The sequence below is a fragment of the Girardinichthys multiradiatus genome, chromosome 19, assembly GCF_021462225.1.
Source record: "Girardinichthys multiradiatus isolate DD_20200921_A chromosome 19, DD_fGirMul_XY1, whole genome shotgun sequence".
Lineage (NCBI taxonomy): Eukaryota > Metazoa > Chordata > Actinopteri > Cyprinodontiformes > Goodeidae > Girardinichthys > Girardinichthys multiradiatus.
Window position 1 is genome coordinate 37789740 of NC_061811.1, and position 13887 is coordinate 37803626.

Sequence of the window (13887 nt, forward strand, 5' to 3'; positions counted from 1 at the left end):
CTTTAAAATTACATTTAATCTTTATTTTCTTTGTGTAATGCTTATGTTTACTATTATTCTTTTAATATATTTGTTTCTTCTTTTCCTGTAAAATATTTATCATGTGTATGAATGGTGCTATACAAATAAACTTACTTTGCCTTTTAGCAAATATCAAAGCCATGAAATTGCACTGATTAGTGTAAAAATGATCTTCAGACAATGTTTGTGTTTGTGCTTCTCCTGTTGGGTCTCAGTGCACCAGCAAACACTAAATTATAGTGTCTATTCACTATATTATATTATTATACACTAATGGCTGTAGTCCTATAGTGTTTTTTCTACACTGGTTGTTTGGTTTTGTTTCTAGGTTTTGCTTTGTTTACTATTGTGGATTTCACTTTAGTTTGATGCTGTATATAAAGTTCACTTTAAACAGGTTTATCCCCGGAATCATGACTGAAAGTCACAAGGAACATGCACTACTGTTTTCCATCGTATTATTATGACTCGTTTTAGAACAAGATGAGGAAGAACAGAACACCGACCTCAAGGCCCCACACACAGGATGAGTGGTAGAGGGCTGAGTAGAGCTTTCCTGCCCTGTGGAGCTCCTGGACATCCCAAACATAAAGGCTGTGATCGTTGTAGACGCAGGACAGCCAGCGATTAGTGGGATCAAAGGTCACAGCCACTGTGTCTGGGTAACGAGAATCTTTTCTGCAGGAGAACAGCTGACTGAAGAAGATGAAGAAGAGGGGGAGGCCGTGAAGAACAGAAGTAGAGAGGTAACTGTCCAATGATCAGCTGATATCAGAATGGCATATATGAGACCTAACCAGACTGTGTGTGTCTGATAATGAAGCAGAACTACGGTGAACCTTTTCACATTTTCTCCTGTTACAACCACTACTTTCAGTCTAATTCAATGGGTTTTATGTAATGGACCAACACAAAGTGTTACTGGATCTTCAAGTGTAAAAACATAATACATGTTTTTTTTTTTATGTTACAAATATAAGTCTAAAAAGTGTGGTGTGTATTTGCAATCAGCTCCTCTGACTCAATACTTTGTAGAACCACCATTGGCTGCAGTTCCAGCTGCAGGTCCTTTAAGGTTTTTCTCTATCAGCTTTGAACATGTAGAGACTGGCATTTACCCTGTGTAAAACAGCTTGAGTTCAGTTAGATTGGATAGAGAGCATCCATGAACATCAATTTCAAGTTTTGTTAAAGATTCTCAGTTCAATTTAGATCTAGACTTTGACTAGGCCATTCTTACACATAAATAAGCTTCTATTTAAACCATTCCATTATAGCTCTGGCTATTTTCTTAAGATTGTTGTCCTGCTGGAGGGATAACCTCTAGTCTCAAGTCTTTTGCATGATTGCCCTGTCCTCTGACCAGCTTCCTTGTCCCTGCCAAAGAAAAGCATGATGTTGCCAGAATTCGGTAAAACGAAAGGATGATGTGTCCAGGGGTTAGGTTTTAGTTTTCCTCCAAAAACAGCATTTTGCATTTCAGTCCATGTTAAGACAATAGATTAAACAGAGCTCTGAGATGTCCATTGCTTGGGATATTGTTTTAGAACCTAACCCTGCTTTATACTTCTCCAAAACGTTCTCCCTGACCTGTCTGCTGTGTTCATTGGTCTCCATGATGCTGGTTGTTCTCTAATGATCTCTCCAAACCTCCAGAAACAGAACAGCTGCAGGTAGACCTATCTCCAACAGAAGGAAACTGGTTGTGTGGGTTTTATTTAGGAGTATCAGAGTGAAGGGGCTGTATACAAAAAGTTGAAAAACATGTATAATTTTCTTTTCACTTCACCCCTATGTGTTGGTCTGTCACATGAAATTATAAAAAATAACCTCAATGGAATCTTGTGGTTGGAAAGGGACGAAATGTGGAAAAGGTTCAAGGGGTGTGAATACTTCAGCAAGACAGTGTAATGTAGATGATGACTAAATGACCAACAGGTGGGTTAACCTTACAGGTTTCTGAGTTACCTGGCATCGACTACAGAGGCAATGTCAGCACCCAGACAGTGTGGGCGTGGCAGAGTGCAGAGGAAGTGCAGGTTGACGGGACTGAAGGCTCGCACCGTCCCATCAGAACAACCACAGAAGATAAAATCCTCTGTGACAGAGAGACAGGTGGCCTGAGACGTCTAAAGACACACAGACAGATGGAATGACTGAAGAGACTCAGAGACAGGGAAGTGTTCCAGATGATCCAGCAGGACTGGTTCTACACAGTATAATACACCACATCATTGCAGGAAACAAACCCAACAACACTGGAACTGTTGATAAAACAGGATGAAGCCAGTGGGCAATGCTGAATCAAGGGAGCTCAGTAAGGCTCTGAATTATAGCAGGTTTGTTCATCAGTCAGCCATTCAGTTGGTGAGCTGATAATGAATACATGCTTTGATATGAGCAATGAGGGTGAGAGGGAGAAAGTGGGCCTTTTGATATCTTCAGCCCAGTTAGCCTTCAGAGAAAAACAATGACCTTTCTTGTGTTGATCTGGGCTGCTTGGCTGGGAGAACTCTAAATCTCATCAAAATATGTGAACGGTGAAGTTGGCAGCTGTAAGGGCTCTCTGTGAAACATCTCATGATGGAGTATGAGGTTGTGGAAAAAAGAAAAGTATTCAGAGGGTCATAAAATGTAAGCGTGAGATATAATACAGCCTGAGGAAATTGATTCCAGGTGAGACAGGACTTACAGAGGCAGAGTCGATTCTCTGCGCAGGAAGCAGAAGGGGAAGCAGAGGAAGTTCACTTTAGAGCAAATTCACATCACATCAGAGGGACATACACACAGCAGGGAAGCAAATGACATGTTCAGCAAGAATGGGATAAACCTGATGGATCGACTCAGTTCACACAGGTACGACCTCTATCCAAGAATATTCAGTAGGGTGCACCGATTGCAGTTTTCTGGCCAATCACTGATTTTTGAAAAGCCTGACCTGCTGATTTAGGCCGACACCAATTTTCTTTTATAACTGACACTGTCAAGTCGTATAAAGTCATACTAAACCTCCAATGTTCAAATCTTATTTTATTGAAAACATCAAACAATACCTGTGAAACAGTACAAACTTTTTTAAATGCACATGATGTCTTGCTCTCAAATATAAATGAAAGGTTTAGATCATTGCAGTTCAGTTTAAAATGTTTCACATTTTAAAAACAAAGCTTGCACAACAGGTTAAACAGGCAGATAAGGTAGGTTTCACATGTTAATATCAGCCGATCACTGATCAACCAAAATTAAGAAAATCGAGGCCGATCCATTGGTGCACCCCTAATATTCAGTCAGATGGTTTATTTTATATATCACAGCAATGATAGAAAACTCTAAGGTCTGAAAAATCTGGCTTTGGAAAACATACAGTGCATTGAGTATTTACACCCCTTGAGCGTTTTCATTTTTAATCACAGTACAACCAAAACCTTCAATGTGTTTATTTTGGTTTTTGTTTTACCAAAAAGATCTGAAAAGTGTGGCATGTACAGTACAGACCAAAAGTTTGGACACACCTTCTCATTCAAAGAGTTGTCTTTATTTTCATGACTATGAATATTGTAGATTCACACTGAAGGCATCAAAACTATGAATTAACACATGTGGAATTATATACTGAACAAAAAAGTGTGAAACAATTGAAAATATGTCTTATATGTCTTATACTCATGGCATTCTGTTGATGAGCTTCAGGAGGTCGTCACCTGAAAAGGTTTTCACTTCACAGGTGTGCCCTGTCAGGTTTAATAAGTGGGATTTCAAGCCTTATAAATGGGGTTGGGACCATCAGTTGTGTTGTGCAGGAGGTGGATACAGCACACAGCTGATAGTCCTACCGAATAGACTGTTAGAATTTGTAACATGCAAGAAAAAAGCAGCTAAGTAAAGAAAAACGAGTGGCCATCATTACTTTAAGAAATGAAGGTCAGTCAGTCCGAACAATTGGGAAAACTTTGAAAGTGTCCCCAAATGCAGTCGCAAAAACCATTAAGAGCTACAAAAAAACTGGCTCACATGAGGACCGCCCCAGGAAAGGAAGACCAAGAGTCACCTCTGCTGTGGACGATAAGTTCATCCGAGTCACCAGCCTCAGAAATCGCAGGTTAACAGCAGCTCAGATTAGAGAACAGGTCAATGCCACACAGAGTTCTAGCAGCAGACACATCTCTAGAACAACTGTTAAGAGGCGACTGTGTGAATCAGGCCTTCATGGTAAAATAGCTGCTAGGAAACCACTGCTGAGGACAGGCAACAAGCAGAAGAGACTTGTTTGGGCTAAAGAAAACAAGGAATGGACATTAGACCAGTGGAAATCTGTGCTTTGGTCTGATGAGTCCAAGTTTGAGATCTTTGGTTCCAACCACCGTGTCTATGTGCGGCGCAGAAGAGGTGAACGGATGGACTCTACATGCCTGGTTCCCACCGTGAAGCATGGAGGAGGAGGTGTGATGGTGTGGGGGTGCTTTGCTGCTGACACTGTTGGGGATTTATTCAAAATTGAATGCATACTGAACCAGCATGGCTACCACAGCATCTTGCAGCGGCATGCTATTCCATCCGGTTTACGTTTAGTTGGACCATCATTTATTTTTCAACAGGACAATGACCCCAAACACACCTCCAGGCTGTGTAAGGGCTAATTGACCAAGAAGGAGAGTGATGGGGTGCTACGCCAGATGACCTGGCCTCCACAGTCACCGGACCTGAACCCAATCGAGATGGTTTGGGGTGAGCTGGATCGCAGAGTGAAGGTAAAAGGGCCAACAAGTGCTAAGCATCTCTGGGAACTCCTTCAAGACTGTTGGAAAACCATTTCAGGTGACTACCTCTTGAAGCTCATCAACAGAATGCCAAGAGCGTGTGGAGCAGTAATCAAAGCAAAAGGTGGCTACTTTGAACAACCTAGAATATAAGATATATATATATATATCTTATATATATATATATAAGATATATATATTTTCATACATATATATTTTCAGTTGTTTCACACTTTCTTGTTCAGTATATAATTCCACATTTGTTAATTCATAGTTTTGATGCCTTCAGTGTGAAGCTACAATATTCATAGTCATGAAAATAAAGAAAACTATTTGAATGAGAAGGTGTGTCCAAATTTTTGCTCTGTACTGTATCTGAATTCACCTCCAGAGTCAATACTAAGTAGAACCACCTTTCCCAGCAGTTTCAGCTGTAAGTCTTTTCGGGTGTGTCTCTACTAGCTTTGCACATCTACAAATGGAGGGTGGACCTCCACCCCAGTCCCAAGTATTTTCACAACCCCAAACGTCAGTACATGTAGTTCATTAAATTAAAATTTGGTCTCATCTGTCCAGAGAACTCTTCTTCCACATGTTTGCTGTGTCTCCTACATGGCTTGTGGATTTCTTTTGACTTTCTTTTAACAACATCTTTCTTTTGGCCACTATTTCATAAAGGCCAGATTCTTGCAGGGCACTTGTGGTAAAATGGTAAATGGCCCGCAGTTGTGCAGCGCTTCAAGTCAGAGGACCCCAAAGCACTACAATCAGTGATCCACCCATCCATAACCACATTCACACACTGGCAGTGGTAAACTACATTGCAGCCACAGCTGGGGCACACTGACAGAAGTGAGGCTGCTATACAATCTGCTGGTCTAAACCAATCTGCTATACAATCTCTACATCCATCTCTTTGCAGTTGTGCAGTTGGTCCTGTTATGATTTAGGAGTGTTTGGTTTTTGGATTTTTCTCTTATTTTTTGTTCTCACAGTTGAGCTTTGGATCCTGCTTCTGTTTATTGTTTTCCAGGGGCGCTTATGTTCTGTTATAGCTATGTTTCTTAGGTTTGATTATGTCCTTGTAGTATTTAATTTCAGACATGTTTTGTTTTCATTCTCTGTCAAAGAAATTAACTTCATTCGGTCCCCCTGCACCATCCAATCTGTCTCTCTGTTTCTCCTATGCCATGCCCTTTATAGCCACTGCTCTTCTCTTAATTCGTGGCAGAAACATTTTTTCTGTTCATGTCAGGTCTATTTACAAAGCCTGCTTTAGCAAGTTTGTCCACGCCTGCATCTGCCACCGTAAGGTTGTTGTGAGTTTTTGTTTTAGTAAAGCCCGTACTCACCACTATTCTGTCTGCCTGTCGGCATTCTCGGGTCCACTTCTACACCACACCGTGACCGGTCCTTCCTCTCTTCATGTTAAGATGATGGATTGAACAGCTCTGTGAGATGTTCAAAGCTTGGCATATTGTTCTAGAACCCAACCCTGCTTTAAACTTCTCCAGAACCTTCTCTTTGACCTCTCTGCTGAGTTCTTTGGTCTTCATGATGCTGTTTGTTCTCTAATTTTCTCTAACAAACCTCTGAGGCCAGAAAGAAAACAGCTGCAGTTAGACTCATATTACAATGCCTAAAGCTGGACTGGGTTTACTAATTAGCTGACTTCTGAAACCAACAGGTTACACTGGATTTTATTTAGGTGTATAGCAGTACACTACATTTTTAAAACACTTTTGAACTATGCACCACTTTGTGTTGGTCTGTAACATAAAATCTCAATAAAATACATTGAAGTGCATGGTTGGAAAGTGATGAAATGTGAAAGGTTCAAAGGGTCTGAATAGTTTGGCACTGCACTTTAAATACCATAACTGATTTTGAATGAACTTTTTTAATAACAGCACATCTTTTTTCAGACAAGAAATGGTAAAACAAGTGCTGTGTGTTTTCCAGACATTTTTTCCTCTACTTGACCGGAAATAACAGAGTGCCATTTATTATAGCAGTGTTATTTTATTCTTCTGTAGTATGTTTTAAAGCACTGTTTCTAAACTGGTCCTCACTACCCACCATCCTTCGTGCTTTAGATGTGTCTCTGATCCACCACCCTTGATTCAAATGATTGCATTAACTCCTCTTCAAGCCTCTGAATAGCCCATTCATTTAAGTTAGGTGTGTGGCAGCACGGAACAGCTCAAACATGCAGGAAAGTGGGCCCTGAGGACTAGGGTTGAGAAACACTGTTTAATAGCACCAGAAGGTTCAGCTGTTACATAAAATAGTTTGGTGTCATATCTTTGGTGACATTTTTTTTTTTGTAACCTATAACCTGAGCTTTGACTTACCCGTAGCTCCACCCACTTATCAAGGAGCCTTCGGTCATTAAACTCACACAGCAGACCTGAGGAAGTGATGCAGAAGGTAGAGGAAGATTGTCGGCCCCGGCCACACGCCACATCACTAAAGAAATTATTTCGGAGTTCTCCGAGCAACCCTGAACGCCCCAGCAGGGGAACGGTGGCATTCACCTGCAGACATAATCAATGGATATAGTACAGTTCTACTTTCAGCTGGTCAGAGGGCCATTAATGTGTTCACATTGATGTGAGAACCTTGGAGGTCTTGGTGTGGTCCAGATACCAGAACTTAACATGTCGGTTGCCAGCGGTAACGAAATAGGAGCTGTCATATGAGAAGGAGACAGCTGTCACTTTACTGGAGACCTTATTGGCTGCAACCACCACGTTTTTCTGACCAACACACAAGAAAACATGTTAATAGTTTACAAAAGGTGGAATCACTGAAACATTTCACTCAGCGCCTTCCACTGACGTACCTTCCAGTTCCACACGTTGACCATCATGTCATGCTGGTAGCCCACGCTGACAATATATTTCCCGTTAGGAGAAAATGCCACACAGGAGACTCCATATTTATGTTCCTGTAGCTCTGCAACCTGAGCATGCTCTGACACTTCCCAGACCCGAACTGCTGGCATGTGACCACTCTGAGATAGATGGAGGGAAAAAAAACATAAGAATCCTCTATAGGAAAACTCAACCCCAAATTCTCTGATGTTTTTAAGTGAAGGTCGCCAGGTCTCAGCAGCTCAGACACTCACCTCTCCTGTCACAACATATTTCCCATCAGGAGCAAATGCCAATGTAGTGATCGCCTTTCTGCACACACACACACACACACACACACACACACACACACACACACACATAGAGACAGGTAATTCTAATAAAATTATGTTGTTCGAAGAAAAAATAGATGAAGACTTCCAAATTATAATGAGATGTACAGAGCTTGTAAAATCTTTACATCCATTTATCAATGGCTTAAAAGTTAGATTCATTCGGGGCCCTTGATGATGCATTAGGCCCATTCTTTTCTCACCAAAGCATTATGAGATGTTCAGAATTATTCATACAGGCTCAAATATAAACATAAATCCACACTTTTAGATAATTAGCAAAAATGTAGCCATCAGCAATCTTCTGACATAAGATAGCTCAAAGATTAACGAGAAAGTCTATAAGACTGCAGTGAGACCTGCTGTGATGGTTTGGAGACCTGTGTCCTGTCTGAAAAAGATGAGAAGAAGAAGCAATCTTCTGGCATGATTCTGGCTAGATATTTGACCACTCTTCTTACCAGAAATAGAACATCTTGTGAAACTGATTGGTTCAGTGACATGGAGCTGATTGTGGTCCATACTGATGAGATACAATCATGCCGTTGCTGCAGATCCATGATGACAATCTCCTGTTCCACCACATCCCAAAGGTTTTCTGTTGGACTGTGATATGGCGACCGTGGAGGTCACTGGAGTACAGTAAACTCATTGTCATGTGGTGGAGGGGTTTGAGTACTCGAATGATCCAAGAGGCTATGTTGTCCGGGGCTTAAATTACCCTCGTAGGGTCTCCCCTGGCAAAGAGGCTCTGGTTGATGGGTCAGACAAAGAGCGCTTCAGACACCTACATGAAGACCATTACAATGACACACGTGACGTTGCCCGGTATGGCGGAGCCTGGGTCCCACCCTGGGTCGGGACTCAACCTGGTGGCCAAGCACGAACGAGAGAAGTGAGGCCATCCCCCCGTGAGCACACCACCTGCAGGGGGAACCATGAGGGATCTGTGCAAAGAGGATCAGGCAGCAGACGAAGGTGGAGACCTCGATGAACTTATCTCCGGATGCTTAAACTGGCTCTAGGCACGTGGAATGTCACCTCACTGGGGGGAAAGAAGCATGAGCTTGTCCGGAAGTTAAGAGATATCAGCTAAAAATAGTCGGGCTCACCTCCATGCACAGTGTGGGCTCTGGAACCCAGCTCTTCGAGAGAGGCTGGACTCTCCTCTACTCTGGAGTGGCCCGTGGGGAAAGGTGATGGGCTGGGGTGGGTTTGCTTGCTGCTTCCCAGCTCAGCCATCTCGTGTTGGGATTTAACCCAGTGGATAAGAGGGAAGACGTCTTTGTTGTTTTGGCCTACAGGCCGAGCAGTGGTTCAGAGTACAAGGTATTCTTGGAGTCCCTAATGGGGGTGCTTGATAGTGCCCCTCTCGAGTACTCTGTCATTCTGCTGGGGGACTTCAACGTCAACGTGGGAATCGGCAGTGACACCTGGTGTGGTGTGATTGGGAGGAATGGGCTCCCCAATCTGAACCCGAGTGGTGTATCATTATTGGACTTCTGTGCTAGTCACAGATTGTCCATAATGAACACTATGTTCAAGCATAAGGGTGTTCATCAGTGCACTTGACACCAGGACACCCTAGGCAGGAGGTCAATGATAGACTTTGTAATTGGTCTTTGGACCTTCGGCCGCATGTCTTGGACACTGGGGTGAAGAGAGGGGCTGAACTGTCCACCAATCACCACCTGGTGGTGAGTTGGATCCACTGGAAGAGGAGGAAGCCGGACAGACTTGGGAGGCTCAAGCGTACAGTGAGGAACTGCTGGGAAGGTCTGGCGGAACCCTCAGCCAGGGATGTATTCAGCTCCCACCTCCAGGAGAGCTTTGACCAGATTGTGGGAAAGGTTGGAGTCCGAGTGGGATATGTTCTCCACTTCTGTTGTTGATGCTGGTGCCAGTAGCTGTGGCCGTAAGGTCTGCTGTGCCTGTCGAGGCAGCAATCCCCAACTGGGTAATGATCACAGTCACACATCGAAACTGGTTTAGGAATGGGTAAAGCAGGCTAACATTTAGCTTCTGAATTTGCTCCAACTTGAACTCTACTGAACATTTACGTGTTATGGTTAAAAGCTGGGTCTGTGCCAGAAATCAAACATATTTAATATCTATCATTTCAGCTAAAACGAGTGGTCAAGAAGCCATCCAGAATTATACCAGAGGCTTAGTGACAACAAAAAGTACATGGTTCCTCAGTAACTTGCTGCAGGACAGCCAAATATTACACAGGGTGCATGTATAAATTAGAGCCTGCATGTACAATTTGGATTGAGGACAATTTACAATAAACTTAATTCCTTATTATGAAATTCATCAAGTTGTTTTTTGGGTCATTATTCCATCATGTAAAACAGAAAGGTTTAAATGGTCTATTAGAAGCCCAAAGAAATAAGGCAATTATGTAAACTTTTTACTGGCACTGTAAATAAAAACGTAAGTTCTTCTAATTATAGGATAACCAATTCCTAGGTTATTCAGAAGGATATGATGGACAAGAGGCCGGAGGTAATCTCAGAACAACTAGTTTAGTTTACCTGGAACTGTTGAAGATGTGATGCTGTTTGTTCTTCCGTGGATTCAGCAGGATGATGACACACCTGGAGAAACACAGGATCAGAGAGTTCCAAATCAGAAAAACTTTATTGCCAAGTAGTGTTTCACACCCACAAGAAATTTGCTTTGGTGGTAAGGTGCTACACATAGACAAAGGTTCAAAGGCTGAGTGAGATAAACAGGAAGATGGCAAGTTGGAAAGAAGATTAAAACAAGCTGGCAGGACAAGGAACCATCAGAACAAACAGTGCAATAAATGGCAGCAGGTAGAAAGACAAAAGTCCTTATTTAGTCATTTTTACAATTTTCCCCTGAATTGAATGTAGCATCTGATTAAGACTTTTAATTTAAACCTGATGGTTCAGTTTTATGTTGCAAAATCCTTAATCAAAAGCATAAAGTAGATGAGCCATACCATGAAAATATGGGAAAGGGTTGTTTCCTATTTCTGCTAGGCTAGGGGGCCATATTCTAGTTTTATTATGAAAATAAATATGAGATGAAAAAGCTGTTTATATGAGATTTGCTGGGAGTGTTGATGGAGAAGTTCATAGAGGGCCATGAGGAGTGACTGTATGGATTTTTACAAAGTACATGTTGGAGTGGCTAGAAAGTAACTGTGGTCCTGTGTGAGAAGGACTGACGTAGCAGAAAAGGCAGTGAGGGTGCTACAGGGCATGTTCAAGGACACCAAGACAGTGGTGAGGTATGTGGTAGGACTAACAGATGGCCTAGAGGTGGGGTGGAAAAATCCAGTCTTCTCAATCAGTGAACACAACAATTATTAAGCACTATTGCATCATGTTGACAACATAACTCTTCGGTGTGGAAGCTGTTAAGGAGGGAAGAAAACTTGAAGTTAGCTAATTTCAGCATCAGCGAGGTGTCAGAAGTAGAGCTGGCCCATATAGACAGAAAAATGATCACAATGTTGTTTTCTGTATTGAACAGTGTTGATATTTACCACGACACAGTTTCAAATTAACAACAGTTTCAAGATAGCACCTGTTCTAATAAAAACAATTTAAACTGAAAGAACAAATTAATAATAATAATAGATTTTATTTGTAATGCATTTTACATTTCCAACAAAATCTTAAAGTGCTACAGTTGAGTCAGAGAAAAACTAATACAATAAAACAGGGACATTAAAATGCAGATAAAAATCTTGAGGGCATTAATTGCAAGCAAAATGAAAGCAGGACAAAGCATTTATATTCAGAATCAGCTTTATTGCCAAGTTCGTACATACAAACAAGGAATTTGACTCCGGTACACCTTGCTCTCTGGAGGTTTTTTTTGTAGTTTTTTTTAGTGCGTTATAGGATATATAGGTCCTTCTCAAAATATTAGCATATTGTGATAAAGTTCATTATTTTCCATAATGTCATGATGAAAATCTAACATTCATGTATTTTAGATTCATTGCACACTAACTGAAATATTTCAGGTCTTTTATTGTCTTAATACGGATGATTTTGGCATACAGCTCATGAAAACCCAAAATTCCTATCTCACAAAATTAGCATATTTCATCCGACCAATAAAAGAAAAGTGTTTTTAATACAAGAAAACGTCAACCTTCAAATAATCATGTACAGTTATGCACTCAATACTTGGTTGGGAATCCTTTTGCAGAAATGACTGCTTCAATGCGGCGTGGCATGGAGGCAATCAGCCTGTGGCACTGCTGAGGTCTTATGGAGGCCCAGGATGCTTCGATAGCAGCCTTTAGCTCATCCAGAGTGAATGGGTCTTGAGTCTCTCAACATTCTCTTCACAATATCCCACAGATTCTCTATGGGGTTCAGGTCAAGAGAGTTGGCAGGCCAATTGAGCACAGTGATGCCATGGTCAGTAAACCATTTACCAGTGGTTTTGGCACTGTGAGCAGGTGCCAGGTCGTGCTGAAAAATGAAATCTTCATCTCCATAAAGCTTTTCAGCAGACAGAAGCATGAAGTGCTCCAAAATCTCCTAGCTAGCTAGCTGCATTGACCCTGCCCTTGATAAAACACAGTGGACCAACACCAGCAGCTGACACGGCACCCCAGACCATCACTGACTGTGGGTACTTGACACTGGACTTCTGGCATTTTGGCATTTCCTTCTCCTCAGTCTTCCTCCAGACTCTGGCACCTTGATTTCTGAATGACATGCAGAATTTGCTTTAATCCGAAAAAAGTACTTTGGACCACAACAGTCCAGTGCTGCTTCTCTGTAGCCCAGGTCAGGCGCTTCTGCCGCTGTTTCTGGTTCAAAAGTGGCTTGACCTGGGGAATGCGGCACCTGTAGCCCATTTCCTGCACACCCCTGTGCACGGTGGCTCTGGATGTTTCTACTCCACACTCAGTCCACTGCTTCCGCAGGTCCCCCAAGGTCTGGAATCGGCCCTTCTCCACAATCTTCCTCAGGGTCCGGTCACCTCTTCTCGTTGTGCAGCGTTTTCTGCCACACTTTTTCCTTCCCACACTGAGGTGCCTTGATACAGCACTCTGGGAACAGCCTATTTGTTCAGCAATTTCTTTCTGTGTCTTACCCTCTTGCTTGAGGGTGTCAATAGTGGCCTTCTGGACAGCAGTCAGGTCGGCAGTCTTACCCATGATTGGGGTTTTGAGTGATGAACCAGGCTGGGAGTTTTAAAGGCCTCAGGAATCTTTTGCAGGTGTTTAGAATCGTTGATTCAGATGATTAGGTTCATAGCTCGTTTAGAGACCCTTTTAATGATATGCTAATTTTGTGAGATAGGAATTTTGGGTTTTCATGAGCTGTATGCCAAAATCATCCGTATTAAGACAATAAAAGACCTGAAATATTTCAGTTAGTGTGCAATGAATCTAAAATATATGAATGTTAAATTTGCATCATGACATTATGGAAAATAATGAACTTTATCACAATATGCTAATATTTTGAGAAGGACCTGTATTTATGCATATATCTTTATGTCCTTAAATATACATATATACAAAGGTGTATTTGCAACATCTGTATGCTGTTGTTTTGTACTCTATTGAATGTAAATGGTAAATAAATGGACTGAATTTATATAGCGCCTTTCCAGTCATACAGACAGTCAGAGCCACATTCATACACTGATACGCAGATTGGTAGGCAATTTGAGGTTAAGTGCCCTGCCCAGGGGCACATCGACAAACAGCAGGAATCAAACCCACAACCTTCCGATTGCAAGACGACTAATCTTCCTACTGAGCCACAGTCGCCTCTGTGCAACAGAGAAACAGCCTGGGGGAAGAATACTGTGCCCAAGTGGTACCATGAACACATTAAAAAGAAGAGGTCCGAGAATTGATCCTTGAGGCACACCACAGGAGACAGAACGACT

The 13887-nt window shown here is 42.0% G+C and overlaps 1 protein-coding gene across 4 annotated transcripts in view; it reads right to left on the minus strand.

The window, feature by feature from the left end:
• The window catches only part of mapkbp1 (mitogen-activated protein kinase binding protein 1), a 79545-nt gene that overhangs the window by 26835 nt on the left and 38823 nt on the right, over positions 1-13887 (minus strand). For 3 of the 4 annotated variants that reach the window (XR_007035059.1, XM_047345061.1, XM_047345064.1), the window contains exons 3-10: positions 10524-10586; positions 7909-7966; positions 7624-7794; positions 7400-7537; positions 7133-7315; positions 2714-2731; positions 1990-2150; positions 528-717 (exon numbers count right to left, since the gene is read on the minus strand). Coding sequence is in view for 3 of the 4 variants with exons in the window: in XM_047345061.1 (XP_047201017.1) it covers positions 528-717; positions 1990-2150; positions 2714-2731; positions 7133-7315; positions 7400-7537; positions 7624-7794; positions 7909-7966; positions 10524-10586 (982 nt within the window). In the remaining variant the exon portion in view is untranslated. The remainder of the gene's footprint in view (positions 1-527; positions 718-1989; positions 2151-2713; positions 2732-7132; positions 7316-7399; positions 7538-7623; positions 7795-7908; positions 7967-10523; positions 10587-13887) is intronic. The other variant, XM_047345062.1, reaches the window with a different exon arrangement.